General features: G+C 44.9%; 1 protein-coding gene across 7 annotated transcripts in view; it reads left to right on the forward strand.

Annotated features, from left to right (window-relative positions):
- The window catches only part of syne1b (spectrin repeat containing, nuclear envelope 1b), a 264,424-nt gene that overhangs the window by 90,822 nt on the left and 152,958 nt on the right, over positions 1-20,644 (forward strand). For all 7 annotated transcript variants that reach the window (XM_057858502.1, XM_057858499.1, XM_057858501.1 and 4 more), the window contains 20 exons: positions 33-260; positions 373-471; positions 2,004-2,191; positions 2,646-2,769; positions 2,829-2,995; positions 7,304-7,457; positions 7,528-8,129; positions 9,235-9,414; positions 13,820-13,970; positions 14,050-14,208; positions 14,423-14,605; positions 14,672-14,773; positions 14,843-15,046; positions 15,286-15,493; positions 15,567-15,679; positions 15,829-16,034; positions 17,817-17,966; positions 18,045-18,336; positions 18,614-18,786; positions 18,855-19,164. In XM_057858502.1, the coding sequence (XP_057714485.1) occupies positions 33-260; positions 373-471; positions 2,004-2,191; positions 2,646-2,769; positions 2,829-2,995; positions 7,304-7,457; positions 7,528-8,129; positions 9,235-9,414; positions 13,820-13,970; positions 14,050-14,208; positions 14,423-14,605; positions 14,672-14,773; positions 14,843-15,046; positions 15,286-15,493; positions 15,567-15,679; positions 15,829-16,034; positions 17,817-17,966; positions 18,045-18,336; positions 18,614-18,786; positions 18,855-19,164 (3,993 nt within the window). The remainder of the gene's footprint in view (positions 1-32; positions 261-372; positions 472-2,003; positions 2,192-2,645; positions 2,770-2,828; positions 2,996-7,303; positions 7,458-7,527; positions 8,130-9,234; positions 9,415-13,819; positions 13,971-14,049; positions 14,209-14,422; positions 14,606-14,671; positions 14,774-14,842; positions 15,047-15,285; positions 15,494-15,566; positions 15,680-15,828; positions 16,035-17,816; positions 17,967-18,044; positions 18,337-18,613; positions 18,787-18,854; positions 19,165-20,644) is intronic.

Genomic DNA, 20,644 nt, shown 5'->3' on the forward strand with positions numbered 1-20,644 from the left:
GTTTGACCAACGACGTGTGTGTGTGCGCTTAGGGCGTGGAGACAGAGCTCCGGGAACGGGCCGAGCTCCTCCCCGGACTGGAGGCCGAGTCCCGGGACGTGCTGCTCTTCGTTTCTTCGGGCGAGGCGGCTCGTGTCAAGGCCCGTCTGACCCAAACGGGGCGTTACTGGGACGAGCTGAGGGAGAGCGTGCGGCAGCTCCGTGACCAACTGCTAGAAAGTGCCTCACGCCGACAAAAGTTCTCGCAGAGCCTCGGAGAGGTACGCTAAAATAAAAAAAAGTTTCTCTCAGATGTCTTCTATTTGGCAATAGATACTTCCGGAGTTTGTGCCATCTTTTCCGCTTCTATGTTAGCGTATTTGTATTTTCTAGGTGCAGGCGTCACTCCGTGAGCTTCAGTCAAAGCTGGAAGAGCCCATGGAGATATGTGCTTCTTCATCGGATACCTACAGAGCCCTTCAAAACCACACGGTACTCCGTTCTTAGCTGTCGGCTTGGACGGCCTTGCCCTATTAAGCGTTAAAGGATTTAACCTTTTAGCCAGATTCCCGGAACCAGGCCAGCCGAACCGCGCTAGCGCAATTCAAACGACCTGGGATGGCGCAACCCGGCCAAATGGCCAAACTGCGTGCATTCACCTTAGTCTTAACCCCTTGTACTGACTCCATTTTAAAAGCTGGAAAAAGGCTTCGAAACACAAGTTGACAATTTATTCAGGTTGACAGCGATCAAACGGCAAGGCAAAACAGCAAAAAGATTCTGGTGAGGAGCAAACTGGATCCAGGGTCACCATTTCAGAAGTCCACAAAAGATTCCCGAGAAAAATGACAACGATTAGTTAAACATTCAGTCTTTAAAAGGCTCTGGTGAGGCGGGCCGTGGTCCCGAAGAAGAGTGTGTTCGGGCGTTATTTAGGACTATTTTCTTTGTGGATTGGGCAGGAGGGTATCGGGCGTTACTGTTGTCAGGGCAACGAGAGTTGAGTGCTGAATGTCAACTTCTCAGTCGCGTGTATCCTTGTTATTATTCCTTGTGGGAAGACAAGATGTCCCGCCATATCTTCTGGAATGTCCAGAAGAGCTGATTGTGGGATTTGGTGGTGCAGACGTGGGCTTGTATGTCTTGCCTATCACCTCATTGTCAGCGTCAATCTTGCTCAGTCAGCAGCATGACGCATGTGTAGGGCTTCCATGGTCAGAAGGCATCCTGTATCTTTTCTGCCCTTATCTGCCCGTTTTCTTAGTGCTGCAAATTCTAATCATTTCAAGTCCAGCTGTTCGTAAAATGAAATTTATTCTGCTTGATTTTCTTAAACTGTGATATAAATGCTATTTACCGTATTGGCCCGAATATAAGAGGCCCTGATTATAAGACGACCCCCTCTTTTTCAAGACTAAAGTTTGAAAAAACTTTTTGAACACCAAATTAATTTTCATACAGAAAATAATTACAATACATCTGAAACAAATAATTATAACAATATATTTGAGAGAAAAAGCATGTTATTTTGCCTCATTCAAATCTTAATATCTGAACATTTAAATATGTAAATTAAAGTGCACATTCGTAAATGAATGGCTTCTGATTTTTGAAATGTAAATAAATCTATTGTGAGAAAACAACAAAATTGCAATAACTGCAATAACCATCAAAGTGAAGTCTAACTGTAACTGTAGTCTTGAAACAAATCTGAATAAGGAAAAACATTGCAATAAAATAATGCAAACTGGTTAAACTTGAGAGTAGCTGTGATCTATCATGACAGAACATCGCTTCAATGATATCTGGCGCCATCTAGCGTCGTGAATGGGTATAATGTCTAGACCGTGAATATAAGATGACCCCCACTTTTTCAGTATTATTTCAATGCAAAAAACACTGTCTTACATTCGGGCCAATACAGCATTTTATGTTGTTTGTGTTAGAGTAATACAAACAGTCAAACAGTAAATACGAGAAAAAATACTATTCCGTTCGAGCGGCTCCGCCTTTCCGCCTTCCAGGACGCGTGTCAGCGGCTGGAGAGGCTAAAGGGAAGCCTGCTCTCCTTGTCGGCCAGCACCCGCCGACTCAGCGACGGGGGTCAAGCAGAGGCCGACGTGGAGGACTTGAGTAGCCGCTTGGAACAAAATGCACAGGAAGCCAAGAAAAAGCAGGGCACCCTGGAGACGCTGCTGAACCTTTGGCAGAGGTAGGAAACTCCGAGACTTCCGGGTTACTCTTGCATAATGGCTGCCGCCGGCGGAGTAGGGTACTGAAACCCCATATCAATTTGGTAGAGGTTCTGACCGCTGGTAACCTGACTCGATAAAATTTCCGGTGCCTGATTGTCTGATTGCTCGCTACTATTTGTCACCCCCTAGTGGTGCTTTGGCAGATGCTTTGTCATAGATAAGATCATCTTTTCTTTTTAAAAAGGGTTGAGAAAGACATTTGAATGTCAATGCATAGACTTTGATGGCAAGGCTCTTTTCATGCTTCTGCCTTGAAATTAAATGAGTTAATCACTTGACCAGCAACGAATGTACGTCCATTCATTTGCCGCCGGCCATCTCGCTTTGCACCAAGTAGAAGGCCATGAGTTAAATTGAACCGCATTTTGTTAAAGGTCGCAACCTTTGCTTTCCTTTTCTTTTCGGCCGTAGCTTTGAGAAACAACGCGGCGACTTTGTTTCCTGTTTGGAGAGGAGCGAAAGCGCCGTTAAGATAGAGAGTCGGCACCTTTCGGCTGACGGAGGAAAACTCCGCGCCGAGCTGCGGGATGTGCGGGTACGTGACTCGCTTTCCCTTACCGTTCTGGCCGAAACCGTAAAAAAATGTCTTTTCAGGCCTCACTCGCAGAGGCGGAGACCCTTGAGCCCGCTCGCGCTCACCTGCTCTCCCTCGCGGCGTCGCTTTACGGCAGCGCGTCAGAAGATACGGCGCGGCGGCTGAGGGAAGAGCTTGACGCCTTGCAGGAGAGACTGCGTGCCCAAAATGAAGCTCTTCCTCAAAGGTGAGTAGACACTGCTTTCAGTCGCGGTTATTCATTTCCAACGGCACATAGGACTCTCACCAAAACATGTCCATTCAACCCTATTCATTTTCAGTTCGGACCTGCAAAACCAAATCTCCATCAGTGGTCAATAATTTTGATTAAAAAAAGTTGTCAAATTATCCAAAAATGGAGAGCATGTGACCCAAAAGGTACGACAAGTGATGGGAGAATGCCCCAAAATTATCAGAAAGTGACCCGTCAGTGCCTCAAAGTCAACAGGAAGGGATTAAAAAATGAAATGGCGTCGCTCAGGATGGGAGGGACATCCATTTGATTTCAACTGAGAAGATGCTCATATTATCATTCCTATTTGAGAGCAGCCAATGAGTTCACAAAGGAGTTGAAATGAAATGAGCCAAAATGAATGGGAAATGACTAGAGTTGAGACAGAAAATTCGGCGCCCAAAACCTTCAGGCGGAAAATAGGTCAAATTTAATTTTCGGTTCGACACTTCATAATATTACTGATTCAGCAACTCAACCTGAGTGTAGCAGTGAACTCTCTCTTGCTCTAATTAGTGGCGTGCGTGTGCTGCCTCACCATGGACTTCATAATGTATTGATGGGTCAGATCAGTCATGCACTGCGCCTCGCATTGAAGTAGGGGGCCGCCCACATCAAGAGGAGCTATTCAGAAACACAGGCACGCAGCGATCTAACGCCGGATATCTGTTGAAAAAGAACGAAAGCTGTACCGCATACAAACATGAAGGATTGTCTCAGGAGTGATTTGTTTGAGGATTCAAGGTAATTATTATATTTATCGTACCGTGCATGCATTTTGAAAAGTGAAAAAAATCCATGGGAGAAATTAGGCGCTACTGCATTGGCATCATAGTTCGCAATATTTACGTAAAATAAATGCTAACTGCACTTTTATTTTTTTATTTTTTTATTTTTATTTTTTGCTTTTAACCGAGGATTGAGACTGTTTTACGTCCATATCTATCGATTCTTTGCTAAAAGCAAAAAAAAAAAAAAAACGTGCAGGTAGCATTTATTTTACGTAAATATTGCGAACTATGAGGCTAGTCCGTAGCGGTTAATTTCTCCCATGGATTTTTTTTCACAACGTTTCAAAATGCATGCATGGTACGAAAAATATAACAATGACGTTGAATCCTCGAACAAATCTCTCCTGAGACAATCTTTCTTGTTTGCATGCGGTACAGCTTTTGTACTTTTTCAATCCTAAATCCGGCGTTGGATCACTGCATGTGTTGACTCTGCGACCGACTGCGAATAACTGAAGCGGACTGTAGGGCGGCCCCCAACTTAAAGGCGTTGCGCAGTGAAGGTGGAGTCTGACCCATCAATCATTATGAAGTCTATGGTTGTAGAAGGTTAAACTCCAATGCAAAAGGCTTTCATGAAATTAGTGTGCAAATAAATGTAAGGAATAAATGTAAATGAAATACATTATTCATTGAAAAGACTTCCTAGAGCAGGGGTCACCAACTCCAGTCCTCAAAGGCACCTATCCAGTCTGTTTTCCACCTCTCCCTCCTCCAACACACCTGAATAAAATAATCAGGATCGTGATACGGCTATTGGATAGCTTGCTGATGAGTTGTACCTTATTACAGGGGTCCCCAACCTTTTTTTCACCACGGACCGGTGTGATTTGGGTCTTTTTTTCACGGACCGGTGTGTCAAATTTTGCACCCTTATAAAATTTTGCTCCCAAAGCTTTTGTGGCGGTGAAAAAAGCCCTCTTTTATATTGTTAGACTCTCACTGTTATCCAACGATGCTAAAAAACTATTTACATTATAAACATACATGTGCAACACGAAAATAGCGTAAATAAATGCTTAACACGGCGAAGTCGTTAAGTGAGAGAGCTGCATGCAATTGTTGTGTGCAGCTAACATGGCAAACGTAAGTTAATATTCCTTTCTTTAAAGAAAGTTTGTAGTGTGTACTTTGGAATCGCTGCATTCGCGGTCATTTTTAACGTTACGCGCATGCCAAATTTGTCAGAACACTGGCAATGTGCGGCAGAAAAATACAGCAAATATAAAATAAACATCTGTTTTTAGCCCTGTTTTTATTCCCGTCGTGTTAAGTGCAGGGAAAATACAACTCACCCACTGCAGCAGCGGGAGGCCTGAGCTTGTTTCGTTGAGACGAGATGGTCCCGAGATGGGAGAGTGAGAGAAGCCCGCTTCACAAAGATACGATGTTGGAAATTGTAGCACAGTTTTCAGTGCTCTCCTAGCGATGTCAGGATATTCCGAAATGACTTTAATCCAGAACCTCGGCAGAGTTGTTGTCTCAAACGTACGTTTAAGGTCGCCGTCATTTGCGATCTCTACAAGCTGATATTCCTGTTGCACAGACATGCTCGAATCACTCGGTTTATTCACATACGAGTCACGAATCCACTCCTTCGCAGTTCGTGGGTCTTTAGTGATTGAGAAGTAGCATAGATTTGTTTTCTTTGAGGTTGTAGGCTCATCTTCTGGCTCGTCAGGTTCCCTTTTTCCCCGTAAAAAATCTGTCCGAAGACGTCTGTTTTTCAGTCATTCTAGTGTGGTGGCTAATTATTTCCGGGAACAAATGTGATGGGCGACAACCTACGTCATAACGTTATTATCGAGGCCAAGTGCACAAAGATATACAAAACAAGATGTACAGCTAACAGTCCAATCAATGCATTTCTATGCTGACCTCCTATCCTGTAGTTGTATATCTAGAGTAGACAGGGATATTGGTGTGTTAAACTTAAGTGGCACAGGCCAAAGTCAGTCGGCCATAATGCAGTTGTTAATAAATTATTTATTATTTCTGCGCGGCCCGGAACCAAATGCGGTACGGTAGCGGTCCGTGGCCCGGTCGTTGAGGACCCCTGCCTTAATACATATTGACTAATCCGAGTTGTGGTGGCATCTAGCGGTTGTCAACATTGCTGCCATTTACAGCCCAGCGTCACTCAATTATACTGAAGGGCGAAACATTAGACAATACTGTACACCATAACTGAAAAGTTAATTAGAAAATAAGGTTGATGTTTCAAATTAAGCCACATTATTACCAGCAACACATGTTGCTATGCTCTGAAAAACAGCTAGCTTTTAGCTAGCTATCAGGCATTACTGTCGAAAGCCAGGAATAAAATATAAAAATATTTTTACTACAGGGGCTTCTTAATTTAACATGCAGCATACCAGGCTTGTTAACGTTTTCGCATTGTCATTTATAAAAGTAAGTTCAAACTTACCTGTTACTGTACGATGCCATCCAAGTTAGAGTGTCTGTCAGGAAATAAAACACACAAGAGTATTCTATTCAAATGACAGTCACGAGGAGAAGAACCTCCCACCTCATTGGGAATTAAATCACTTGCGGTCAGGAATCACTCGAGTCAGCTTCAAGGTTTAAGATGTGTTCCTCCCCACCTTCTGGAGCCCGCGCAACTTTTTTATTTACAAAGTCACATGGTCAGAAACATCTCATAACAGTGGGTATGTGGTGAGCGATAATTGGCTACTTCAGATTGAGGCAGCTCTAAAGGCTTCTACCTATTTGGTATTGCTTCTCAAAACTGGATGCTTACTGTGAAACAGAAGTGAAACTTATTACAGCCCGACTTGGGAATTTTCCACAGAAAAGCATGCTGGAAAAAGAGGAGTCAAAACTTGAAGGGGCAGTCAACTGGCGTCATTTTGGAAGTTCAAAGGAATACATGAACCACACATATTTGGAATGCACGAACCTGAATACAGTCTCACATCCAAGCAAATAGTTCCACAGCAGTCAATAATCGTGTTTTATAAGCATGAATCAAATATATTCTTTCACAGTGTCTTGCCAAATGAAACGGTCCTCCTTTCAGTTTCAAGGAAGACGCGTTGGCGCATGTGCAGCCTTGAGCATACACCTAATATTTTTGGGTAGATATTATCTTGTTTGTTCAAGTTGAAGTTTATACTGATTCAAATTGGGTAAAGAGAGTTCATTTTAACCAATTTAATACAGTTCACTTGCTTACCTAAACACTTCTAGTATAATTTATATAATTTATATGGATCATAATTACTACCCGCAAAAATCGTTTTTATAGTGTGTATTATTTCGGTTTTCGGACAAGTGTTTCAAATATTCGGTTTTTGGTTTTGGCCCACAATTTTGCATTCGGTACATCCCTAGAATTGACCCATCGCCACGAAGGAGCAATTTCTCAATTTTTTGGTTGCAAGGTACTCCCACGCTTACCAATGAAAGGCTGAGATGGGGCTGCGTGTTGTTATTTGTCATCCTCCAGAATTCAGGAGCTCCAGGACCAGCTGTCCCGAGTAGAGCAGTTTGAGCGAGACCTGGAAGAGTTTTCCCAGTGGAGTGAAAATGAGCTTTCCACTCTGCTCTCCTTTTCCGAAATTGACCCGGCCAACCTGCGGACGGCCCGCCGACGAGTCCAAGTGAGTTCGCAAAAAGAAAAATTGACGATCGGGAATGAGAATGAGCCAGATGCGGCTTTTCCCTCGGCAGGAAAGCCTGGCCGCCTTGGAGGAGCGGGCGAGCGCCAAAGAGAGTCTGGACGCTCAGACGGAGAGTCTGTGCCGACGGTGCCGACCCGACGAGGCGCAAATCCTTCGCGGCCGCGTGGACGGCCGAGTACAACCCTACCTGGAAGCTCGCCGCCTGGTCCTTTGGCGCTCCGAGTGCCTGGAAAATCTGGAGAGCTTTTGGCGGACGCTGGAGGCGAGCACGGAGGTCGCAAGAGGCCTGCAGCGCGGCGCCAAAGACGGCGGGAGCTGGGAGGAACTCCAGCGACAGCTTTCCGCCGCCGTCCCAGAGGCGCGGCGGCTGGAGACGCTGGCCACAGACCTGGATGCCGGCCTCCGCAAAAGCCGCCTGCGCCTGGCCGGCTCCCTGGAGACGTGCCGCGCGCTGGCCGACGCGCTGGGTGCCGAGTTGGACGCCGTCGGCAACCTGCTGGGGGCTAAGAGGAGCGAGGCCGAGGCCTCGGGGGCTCTGCGGGCATCCTTCGGAGAGCGCAAAGAGCGACTGCTCAAAGCCGTGGAGGACGTGGAAGAAAAAGCCCGGCGTCGGAGCTTGAAAGAGCCCAGCCTTTTGGCGCTGCAGCAAAGGTGAGCCTATTTCACGCTAAGTAGATTGGAGCATCGCTTCGGGTTTTGACGAATGCTAGACAGGTGTCAGGTCTCTGGTGTCAGACTAGATGACACCAGAGGTGAAATTGTGACATTTTATTTTTGGATGGCCAATCCGTAGGCGCTTAACTCTTTGGTTGCCGTTGACGGCGAAAGTTGTCCAATCCCTCCCTAATTCTCGTTTAAAAAATAGATTTTAAAAAAAGGTTCGGAAATGGGTAATGTTCTTTTTTTTCCAAAAGTCTTCTTCATTAAAAAAGGAAATACCGTATTAGCCCGAATATAAGACGGCCCTGATTATAAGACGGCCCCTCTTTTTCAAGACTCAAGTTGGAAAAAAGACTTTTTGAACACAAAATTAATTTTTATACAGAAAATAATTACAGTACATTTGAAACAAATGGTTATAACAATATATTTGAGAGAAAAAGCATTTCATTTTGCCTCATTCAAATCTTAATATCTGAACATTTAAATATGTAAAAGCATTTTATTTTGCCTCATTCAAATCTTAATATCTGAACATTTAAATATGTAAACTAAAGTGCAATCACATTCATAAATGAATGGCTTCTGGTTTTTGAACTGTAAATAAACCAATATATTGTGATAAAACAACAAAATTGCAATGACTGCATTAACCATCAAAGTGAAGTGTACCTGTAACTGTAGTCTTGAAAGAAATCTGAATAAGGAAAAACATTGAAATAAAATAATGCAAACTGGTTAAACTTGAGAGTAGCTGAGATCTGTCATGACAGAACATCGCTTCAATGATATCTGGCGCCATCTGGCGACGTGAATGGGTAAAACGTCTAGACCGCGAATATAAGACGACCCCCACTTTTTCGGTCTTATTTCAATGCAAAAAAACACCGTCTTATATTTGGCCCAATACGGTATTTGTTTCTGCACCTAAAAGTCTTCTATTTTCTCAAAAGTGCGCGTCATATACAGTATGGATCAGTGATTGTTCATCATAGTGTGACGCTCCCTTTAGTGAAACTCCATCTAGTGGATGTGTAGTGTGTGAATGCACCCAAAACGATGCAGCCGCCGGTTTGACACCAAACTTTTGTGTCAGGTCGCGCTTCTTCAATCAGCTGGAGGATGAGCTGCGGTCGCACCGGCATGAGGCCCAGTGGCTGAGGGACAAGGTCGGGCAGCTGGCCCGGCGAGACGTCGCTCTGGCCGGGGAGGCGCGAGAGGAAATGAGCCGGCTGGAGGCTGCCTGGGATGACGCCGAGAGGCTCCTTGCTGAGAGGTAACCTGCCAACAGTGTTGTTTTGGCAGCCTTTTTAATTTTAGTCGAAGTCTTATTTTTTTGGACAAAAACACTTATTAGTCATATTTTAGTCATTTCAAAATGTGTTAGTTTTAGTCTAGTTTTTGTCGACGAATATGCAAACAAGTTTTAGTCTAGTTTTAGTTGAAATCTAGACTAGTATTGGTTGACGGATACAAAAAGTTTTAGTAAAATAATAAAGGTTTCGGTAACACTTTACAATAAGGGTCCCTTAATTAACATTAGTTAATGATTTTTTAGACAATAACTAATGTTTAAGTAACATGACAATAATTAATTTAATCCCTTATCTAACATTAATTAATATATTAATTAACATGAGTTAATGCATTTTAAGACAATAATGTTTTAAGTCACATTAAAATATTCATATAATCCTTATTTAACATTTAGCAATATATTAATTAATATAATTGCTTATCTAACATTTATTACTATATCAATTAACGTGAGTTAATGCATGAGTTAATGCATTAGTTAATGCATAACAAGACAGTAATAGTTTGGTAAAATTAAAAAAATACATAGGGTTAGTGTTTAGGCTTAGGGTTTGTTAACTTAAACATTTATAATTTCTTTGTTAAGGGACACATGTGCTACACTTTACAATAAGGGTCCAAAAAACATTCAGTAATGGTTAATTAAGCCGGTTACTTAAACATTAGTTATTGTCTAAAAATGCATTAACTAATGTTAATTACGGGACCCTTATTGTTAAGTGTTACCAAGTTTTCCAACAATTTCGAATGAACATTGACAGTCAAGTAAAAACGTATTTTCACAACACTAGCTTTATTTTGGTGAACTTTACACAATGAATGCAGTAAAATAAAAGGAAGGTACAAGTCATTTGTAGCTTACAATTTATAAGGAACTTAAGGAAGGATACATGTAACATGTTTGGAAATTAAAATAGGCCAAACCCTGATAACTGTAAAACAACAGAAAACTAATAACCAACTCCTGGCCCACTCAGAACAAGTCCAAATTGAATTGCACTGCATTAACACACCTGCGGAAGCAGGTAGCCCGTATGCCCAATCCAAAGAGCAAGCGCATTTTCTTTGGCACATTGTTCCAACGAGTCTGTCTTGACCGTATCCTGTTGTTCTTCTTGTTATCTTTACGCATTTCGACCTCGGGGTTCTGGAGGGTGGAGAGGGATGCATTTACAAATCCAATTAAAGCATTCAGCATTATATACAAGACAAGAGCATCTGAATATTTATTTACAGTAGTATGCATGTTGTAATTCAACACATATTGACTAGACCATGACAAAGACAAATGTAAAGAGTCTGGAACTGGCCTGTTTAGAGTTTTTATATAAACTCATTGGCTGCCATTGACGACGCTAGACGTCAAATTCATTAAAAGTGGGAGAGTTGGCAAAGAATGTTAATATTCGCTGCCAACCTACAAACTGTCTAAAAACTGACATCTTCACAGCAGAAGGATGAAAAGAGTCAAACATTTGGACATCTATTACCGTCAATGCAAGTGAACGATTTAACTATTAATCAACGGGCGACAAATGGGCCCTGTGACAGACAAGATACAAGAAGCTTTATTTATCATTGACACAAGTGACAATGAGATGAAATCCGATGAGTGAGCATCGAGCCGCTGCAGATGAACCGCGCCGCCACTCTCTCTTTTTCAGGAATTACAAAGCAGTTACAGAAGTTACAGTACACACATATATCATACAACATAGCAGGGATATGACACGAAGCACAGGTCACGTGCTGGGATTTTTTGTACGAAAAAAAGGAAAACTACCAGTCATGGTTGGAGGAAGGGGGGGGGGGCAGAGATAGTAAGAAAAGGCGGTAGCAGACTGGGGGGGGGGTTGTGTGTGAGTGTGTGTATGCACAAGTGTATCAGTATTTGTACGTGTCTGTAGACAAAATAAGAGTCACAGGGCTCTGCGACCGGCCTTAGCAAGAGAATCAAGGGCAACATATAGGGCCATCTGTGCGGCTCTCTCCAGGAGAAGGGAAGGTTGGGATAACGGGTTCGGGAAAGGGAAAGGGAAATTATAGTCAAATTAAGCCGAATTTAATAGGTCCAAATACAATTGGTCTTCAGTCAAAATTGCGCTCCTCAGGGCGTAGGCGAGACCTCAGGTCCCTTAAGTCATTGCCAATAGTCGCTGTCTGCCTCGACAGTTCCGCCATCTGGTGCCAGGTAGCATCCACTTTTCTCCATCCTTCCTCGGACTGAACCGTGTGTCCATGGAGCAAGTTCTCAATCCGAGCCTCGACACGGTCCTCTAATGCCTTGAATTGCACCGTTTGATCCGTGGTCAATTTGTCGATTTCCTTGAAAGCTGCTGTCTTGGAAACTTAGACTAAGGTAGAGCAGGGCGCCTCCTAAGCCAAGCAGAAGGAACCCCACGACCGTCACGCCAAACAGCCAAATATCCTTAATATCTTCCATAGATAGGACAGTGAGACAGGCGAGCTTCCAGTGTTCCTATGAATCTCTCACATAGCCAGCAGCAAAGGTCCCATCTGGGCAAAACGGCTCTCCTGGTGCAGCGTGTCTTGTTGGGAAAATCTTGTCAATTGCGCGAGACCAACTAATCAAAACCATTTTCGTATGAGAGACTAGCAACAGTTCATCCACAGAGGGAAAACACAAAAAAAGCAGACAGACTAGACTGACGAAGATAGCAGCAGCAGAAGCAGGGAGAAAACACGTCCACCCCCATCGAAGGCAGGAAGGAGAAGACTGTTATGATAATCCAAAGTACAACCTTATATGCAGTAGGTCAATTAAGATTTTCTGTCATTATAAACAACTTGTAACAACTTACCTTCTCATAAATATTAACATGTTGATCATTGCATGCAGCTTCAGATTCGTAGTACAGGTATTTTCTCCATCAAGTATGTGGCCACAGCCGCCCCACTTGTGTCCCACGGGGACAGTGCATTGCTTTTGGTCGGATTACAGTTAAAATGCGACCATGAATCCTTGCGCTTGGAGCCGCCATTGTTGTTAGATCACTGCTCATCGGCACTGCCTCGGGAGGGTAGGGGCGTGCGCAAGTCACGTGAATGACGGCTCGGCTACGTGCACAACTATCAAATGTCACGCATTGCGAACATGTGACAGGTACGATGCTGCATTTTCATGTCGTTGTAGTCTCGTCAGAAGTAAATTGGTCATCTTTTCGTCACGTTAGTCATCCAAGACGCGTTTTCAGCTCGTCATCATTATGAAAAAAATGTTCGTTAAGGAAATGTTTTCGTTGTCATTGTCGTTGACGAAAACAACACTGCCTGCCTACTAGCCTTTTGCTGATACGCCACCAAAATGACGTTGCGGGTATCTGCGAGTACTAAGAAACAACCGGGCCCCCCGCGCTGCCCGATATGTGGTTTTCGAGATCTAGGTAGTTTCCGAGCGCCCGTCACCTTACTCAAGATGGCCGACAGCGACGTGTCCCACCGTAAAAATGGGGTTCGGGTCTGGGTTCCTTCTGCTGTCAATTTAAATGATTAAACGTCCAATCCATTTAAGTGATTGATTTTGGGGCATTTCCAGGTCACTTACTGTTCATTTAAGGCCAACCTGTTCATTTTCAATCCCTTCCTGTCGATTTTCGGTCCCTTTCTTATGATTTTTGGGTCACTTCCTGTTGATTGTGGGGCATTTGGGGTGACTTCCTGTTCATGTTGGGTCAGATGAACAAACGTTCTACGCTGAACAAGCCATGATGGCAATGACTTTACATTTGAGTGATACATGCAGCAGTGTTGTTTTCGTCAACGATGACAGAAACGAAAATATTTTGTCAATGAACAATTTTTTTCATGACGATGACGTCACGAGCTAAAAACGTGTCTTGGGAAACGGAAACATCTAGATGGATGCCAGTTGTCGTCTGACGAGAAGAGAATGAGGTGAAAATTTGCCATTGTTTCCGTCGTTAGTTAAAAATGTGTGCTATTTTCTTATCGCATGTGTAGTTAGCGCATCTTAGCAGTGTTTGGTTGTGTCACTCATTTGACGTGATGCGCTTCCAAATAACTAAAATATGACTAAGACCAATAAGTATTTTCGTCCAAAAGACTAAGACTAAGACAACCATTATATGGCTGCCAAAACCAACACTGCTATGCAGTCATTTAGTATTAAAAGTAAAAATGTAGATTTTTGTCCAAAACCATTGTACCGGTAAAGTATATGTGTCAGCTGGTACCACGCGGCCAGGTGTGGGACTCGCGAGCCCAAAAAAATGGTATAATTCGGACGGTTTTGATTGCAACTTGACAAAAGCGGACTTTCAGACCGCCACAGCCAGGAATTGCCGCTCGATCACTTCATCTGGTGTTTTTTGTGTGTCCTACAGACAAGAGCAGTGCGACGTCATTACCGAGCTCCTGAGAGAGTATCAAACGTTGAAATCGGCCGTCAGCGGCGCAATGGAGAGCGCAGAAGCCCTGCTGGATATCACTTACGCTCTGACGGACCACGAGGAAACCAAACGCGCCCTCATCGAGGTGAGAACAGAGTCGGCTCGTTCGCAGCCCGCCCACTGACTCGCAGACATATAGACGAGTCTTACCGTTGGGTCTCTAGCACGAAGCGGTCAAGACGCGGCTGGCCGAGGCGCAACCGGAACTGGAGTGCTTTTCCGACAAAGGGAAACGGTTGGCGGCTGAATTGAAGAAGGTGCCGGAGTGTGACTGGCAAACGTTAAAAAAAGAGACGGAGACGCTGGTGGACCGCTGGCTGGACGTACGTATCTTTGGATCGTCGCTAGTCTTCTGTCGTCCGCAAACTTCAATGCGTCACTCAGGGGTTTCTTTATACCTTGTAAATACCTTTGACATGTTACTGAGGTTGCCTAAAGAGCTAACCGCCGTTTGGGTATCTCGTTCCGGGTCCGGCGTGAATCAAGCTACTAAAATGAAAAGGTGCGGTATTCTCGCTTTGACTTTCCGTCCCGCAGGTGTCCGAGAGGCTGGATGAAAACCTCCATCGCTTGAAGCCAACTTTCCTCCTGTGGGAGGACGTGCGGCACATTGCGGATGACGTGGAAAGCTGGAGCGGCGACTGCATGACAGAACTCCGCGAGAGCGCGGACCGCCTCGACGACAGTCGCAAGCTGGCGGCCAGACTCTCCACACTACAAGTAAGCTTTTCAGGTTTGAGCCCAATGCGGACGCGAACACTGATTCTCCCGGCTTCTTGTCGACAGGAAGAAATAGGCCAGAAGGAGCTGAAGCTGGTATTGCTGCGGAGCAAAATGACCGAGTTGAGGAGCAGCTGCCAAAGTGGGGAAAGCCCTTCCAAACCGCAGGTAGCCTGGGACGGAAACAGCGCACTCGGCAGAAGGAGACGGATCCGCCGGTAAAACTTTTCTCCGCAGTTGCTGGCAAGCGACCTGGAGAAAAAGATGGATTTGGTTCGGAAGCTGCACGGACAGGCGCTGGGAAACCTGCTGGACTTCAGCTCCCAGAAGAAACTGCTGGAAGATTACATCGCGCAAATGTCTGCTTGGCTCAAGAGCACGGAGGACACCTTGGTCTCGTCCCCTGCCGCTTCAGGTCCAGAGGACGTCTGCCGAATCAAGGTGAAGGTCCTTGATTCAAGGTCGCAGGACCTTTGCAAATCCAATTAATTCCCTACCTGAAATTCAAGGCCTTGATTTCAGGATTAATGACTTCCCTGAAATTCTAAGTCATTTATTCTAGGTCGTAAGACCTTCTTTGAATTGTAGGTACTTGATTAAGGTCCCATCTGTAATCCAAGGCCCTTGATTTAATTTTGAGTTCAAGTCTAAAGATCGTCCTGGAATTCTTTGTCTTCTAGGAGATTCAAAAAGAGCTTGAAAATCAGCAAGGAAGCATCGACTCCACCAGAGAAAGCCTGAACAACCTGTGTCGCAAATACCCCTCGGAGGAACTTTCCGCTTTGGGTTCGGCACTCACCGAGCTCATCAAGACGTACGAGTCTGTCAACCGGGTTTCGGCCAGGACTTTGGCGTCCCTGCAGAATGGTCTTTGTCAACGGTTCGACGGTGAGACGTGTCGTCAAGGGGGGAGGAGGAGTTGCTTTCCTCATTTGCTGACCTTTGTAGTTTGATCCTGCAGACGGAGTTCAGGAATTCCACGCTTGGCTGCGAGAGCAAAAGGAGATTGTCAAAGAGTGCAGCGACCGTTCCGGAGACGCTCACTTAGTTGAACGCAAATTACAGAAACTGAAGGTAACGGCGAGTGTTCGACGCTAGCTTTCGTTAGTTATGGAACTACCCGGACCGAAGGCAACACTCGCCGGCCATTTGATGCATCTAAACTTAAGAAGCGATAGAGAGAGCGCCGTCTGTGCCGTGTCAGATTTCCATTTGTTTTTCAGGGTGCCGCGGAGCGCATGGAGGATGGCGAGGCGCATCTTACGCGGGTCTGCGAAGAAGGAGAGAAGCTTCTGCTCCATCTCCCCAAGGCCAATGCCGGACAAGTCCAGCAGCAGCTCTCGTCCGTCCAGCAAGACTGGGACAGCTTCGTGGAGCGGTGCAGGCACAACCGACAGATCCTGGAGGACAGCGCGTCCCTCGTCAAAGGGTGACCTTAAGATGTTTAATTGGCCATATTTGATTGCTGGCTATCCGTTATTAGCCGAGACGCCGGCAAAACTAGAAAATGCCATTTCTGGAGAAATTCCAAGCTTTGCCGCGATGGTTGCTAAATCGGGTGTACAACTTTTATGCCCCTTTATCTCCTGACATTTTTAGGGCACCAACTAGCACGAGAGCCCTATTGTAACACACAGGATTATTATTCTTTTTTCAGGGCAAATGAAAATGGCCAATTTGGAGGCCTGAGCATGCTCGAAAACTCACCAAAATTTGCACATACATGCAGCTTCACGTAAATTTCGATAAATTTGCGATCGATCAGTGGCACCCCTTTGAATTTTTCAAAAAGGCCTCTTCTATTAGGCTTTTTCAACGCAGATCGATGAAATTTGGGGAGTCGATATGTTGTACAAAACTGCTCCAAAAAGTCTCTTGCACCCATATTCCAAACCCAACAGGAAATTGGGTATTATGGATCGAATGTGAAATGTTTATTATTACAGGCTGCACATTTGAGACCTCGGCGCCTAGGGAGTTAGTTGGATCCTCCTCAAAATTGGTGAGACTGTTTATGAGACATACAGTATGAGATCTTAAGTTCATCAAAATGGTGAGTTTTCATTCACGGGCCTGACCTGGGCAGGGCGCCAAAGTCAGCCATTTTTTGGCAACACACCAAATTCAGTAAATGACTAATAACTCCCTGATACAAGGTGCAGTCTTTTTCATATCTAGCATGTATGAGAGGTATCCCAGCCTGAACACGACTGCATTGAAATACTACCCATTAGGCCTGGCGCCCCCTAGTGGGGAAAGGAAACTCCCTTTTTTACAAGACAAGCTCCTCCAAGAGAAAAAAATCAATTGACCTCAAACCTGCATCAGGGGAGCCTTAAGACATGTGTTCAGGGGCCTGATAAAAAATGAGATTTCGTTGAAGCGGCGGTGTCCAAACAGGAAAGTGAAAATATGTTCGCAATTTTTTTCTCACCACAAATATTGAACAGTCATAACTATATACAACATATCTGCATCAAACTTCCCGTGCTTGTTGAGAGTCATAACATGAAGGGTCCTGTAGGCGTCATTTGCATCAACTCTGCACCGCCAACTAGTGGCAAAAAAGTCACTCATTTATACATGTCCAGTTCTTTTCAGTTTGGTCATTGTAGTTACAACACCATTTTGTAATACTACATTTTAAGGCCCATGTCCATATGTCTCTGTTGCTGTGACAATCCTTTGTTTGCAACTAAAAGGAAGTACATTTCTTCAGAGACGTAGCTTATAGAGCCACGGAATTTGGCACACTTGGTCGTATTGACCCAATTAGAAGATTCATTTTGGTTTGAATTAGGGCGTGGCTTCACAGCTCAGTGGCACCTCCTTTTTTGTAGGGCCCTCTAGGTTTTTTATCATAGGTGTGTGAATGTATTTTTAATCCCCCAAAAAAGAGGTGAGTTTCGAGCAAGTTCTCATGAGATGATAAGAGGGTGACGATCAGCTACGACCCTGACCTGCCTGCCGTCTGAGTGGCGCCAAACTGGAGGCAGTTATTTTTATGTGTGTCAAAACAAAAGTTTCCTGTATTGTGCGAGAACTCGGGTCGTTTTGGTGTTTCAACGGTGTCGGTTGGAACAAAAAAAAACAGAATAAAACTGCTGTTGCTTGACTGGCAAAGCTATCGTTAACTAGCCATACACTGTAAGTAGGATAAGTAGCATTTTTAGGGAGTTTGGTTGGGTTCCAATCCAGGTTTTGCTTTCAGGTTTGAAGATGGTCTCAAAAGACTGGAGCAGTGGTTGGAGCGCACGGAAAATAGGATGGATGCCGATCTGCCGGAAGCTGAGCAATGTTCTCCTGAAAAGACGTTACTTCAACAGGCAGAGGAGTATCAGCAGGAAGTGCTCAAACAAAGGTTTGGCGTCTTGACGCTTTTTCATCATCCAAACTTCTTCTTGATCGTTGGGTGGCTCTCGTTTCTCCATCCATCCAGAGATTCCTTTGAGCGCTTGTGTGAGGAGGCGCGGGCCCTAAACGAAGGCGGGCGGGGCGACGGCGGAGAGACGCGGGTGTCGGCTCGGCTGGACGCTCGCCATCGGGCATTGCTGCGACGGGCGAACGAGAGGCTACGCGGCTGCCAGCTGGCGGAGCAAGAGCGTCGGGCCTTCCGGGAGACGCTGGCGGCCACCGGAATTTGGTTGAACGGAATCCGGGAGCGACTGTCCACGCTGGACAGCACCGTCGGCAATAAAGAGACCCTGGAGAAAAGGCTTCTGCTTGTGCAGGTTCCGTTTTTCCACTTTTTCTGGTCAACTAGCCATTTACAAAAAAATTTAGTCACGGGAAAAATGCGACTTCTGAATACTAAAAAAATAAAGGCTCACAATCTGAATTTGAATTGATTAGGATGCATTAGTTGTTGCAAATGTGCCTCGAGACGGTTCTACTGATAAAGTCGCTTTAATTCACGGCGGAAGCACGAAAAGACGTGCAAATTACCATAGCGCCTTTACCGAAGACAGTTCCTATTCAGTGATTTTGCACCTTTTTGTCGACGTTTAGGATATCCTTCTGATGAAGGGCGAAGGCGAGGTAAAGCTCAACGTGACGGTCGGAAAAGGAGAACAGGTCCTGAAACACTACGGCGCGGACGGGCAGGAGGCCGTTCGCGCACAGCTTCAGGACCTGAAGGACGCCTGGGCTAATATGTTGATCGCTTCCATGAGCTGTCACAGGTTCCCGGCGCCTTTCTATTCTCGTATCCGGGACGTTCACTGAGTGAATGTGAGATTCCCGTCCGCAGTCGCCTGGAGTGGACGGTGTCTCAGTGGAACGGCTTCCTGGACGGCGAGAACCGGCTCCGGCAGTGGATGGAGTCGGTGGAGGGGGAGGTGGCCGCCGTTCTCCCTCAGCAGCCCGGCCTCAAAGAGAAGTCGGCTCTTCTGGTGCGCCTCCTCGCCATCCGGGCGGACGTAGATGCCCGCGCCGCCGCCTTGTCACGTCTCACCGACAAGGCAGCGGAGCTGTACGAAAAGTCCGCCGACCAGACCTTCGGACCCGAGTCGCGGGCGGAGCTGCGAGCGCATTTCGCCGACATCTCGGCCGTCGTCGAGGCAAGTCTGCTCGTCGGGTAAAAAAGATTTGAAGAATTCAAAAAGTTCCAGTGAAAAACTCGAGAAAAATACCAACTGAGCTAGCTATGTTTATCACATTGGGTTATCGATGGTAGCTTTATGTCATGCGAAACAGGAAGTGACCCGATATAAACAGGAAGTCATCCGCCGATCAGCGGGAGGTGATGAGTAATCAACAGGAAGTGACCCATTATGAACAGGAACTTGACCCGAAATGACTCCAGATCAGAAGTTACCCGATATCAGCAAGAAGAGACTACGAAATGACCCCAGATCAATATAAAGTGATCCAATAATAATAGGAAGTGATGCCCCCAAATAGACCTGAAGTGACCCAGTACAAACAGGAAGTTGCCCCGAAATGCCACAAAATCAAAAGGAAGTGATGATATTTCACCAGAAATTGACCCCAAAACATCTCAAAATCAACTGGGAGTGATTTGATGTAGCAACTATCACAGCATTGCAACAGTGTGTTATTTTTGGCAGCCATTTTTAATTTTCGTTTTAGTCTTAGTCGTTTGGACGAAAATACTAATTAGTCTTAGTCATATTTTGGTCATTTCAAAATGTTTTCGTCTTCCTCTAGTTTTAGTCAACGAAAACTCAAGACAAATTTCGTCTACTTTTAGTCGACAATTCTCAAAATGTTTTCGTCGATAAACTTCAAAAGTTTTAGTCCATGTGTAGGTTTCCAACAATTTGGAATGAACATGACGGACGAGCACATGACTGTAGTCAACAAGGACATCAACATTTTCATGATGTTAATACACACTCAGCAGGAAAACAGCACATTATTTTCAAATAATTAAACTCACCTGGACGCCACGAACTGTATGTAAAATGTTTTCCAAGAGTTTAAGACACTCAGTCACCGCGCTAAATGCTAATGTGTACGCTATGCTAACGCTACAAAGACCAAGATGAAAAAACAAAACTTACCAAGCAGCACCTGACACAAATGTATCACAAAATGAGCCTGGAATGGGAATAGGCTTACTCACCCGGTGTGTAAGCGAGTGTGTGGGGCGGGGATAACGAGGAGGAGGTGCAGCATGTCACATGAGTGACACAACCAAACACTGCGTTCTAATTACACATACAATAACAAAATATCACACATTGTGAATTTATGACGGAAACTATGTTGAATTTTCATCTGGTTTTCATGCTCTTGCTCTCAGAAGACAACTGGAATCCATCTCGTTATGTTTTAGCCAAGACATGCTTTCAGCGCGTCATCGTTACATCATCGTCGTGAATAAATTGTTCGTTGACGAAATATTTTCGTTATCGTCATCGTTGACGAAAACATCACTGCATCCAATTTCTACAGCAGTGTTGTTTTTGGCAGCCCTTTTAGTTTCCGTCTTTTGGACAATAATACTTTTTTGTCTTAGTCATATTTTAATCATAGATTTCATAATGATACAGACGGGACATGGGACCGATTAAA

The sequence above is a fragment of the Corythoichthys intestinalis genome, chromosome 15 (assembly GCF_030265065.1).
Source record: "Corythoichthys intestinalis isolate RoL2023-P3 chromosome 15, ASM3026506v1, whole genome shotgun sequence".
Lineage (NCBI taxonomy): Eukaryota > Metazoa > Chordata > Actinopteri > Syngnathiformes > Syngnathidae > Corythoichthys > Corythoichthys intestinalis.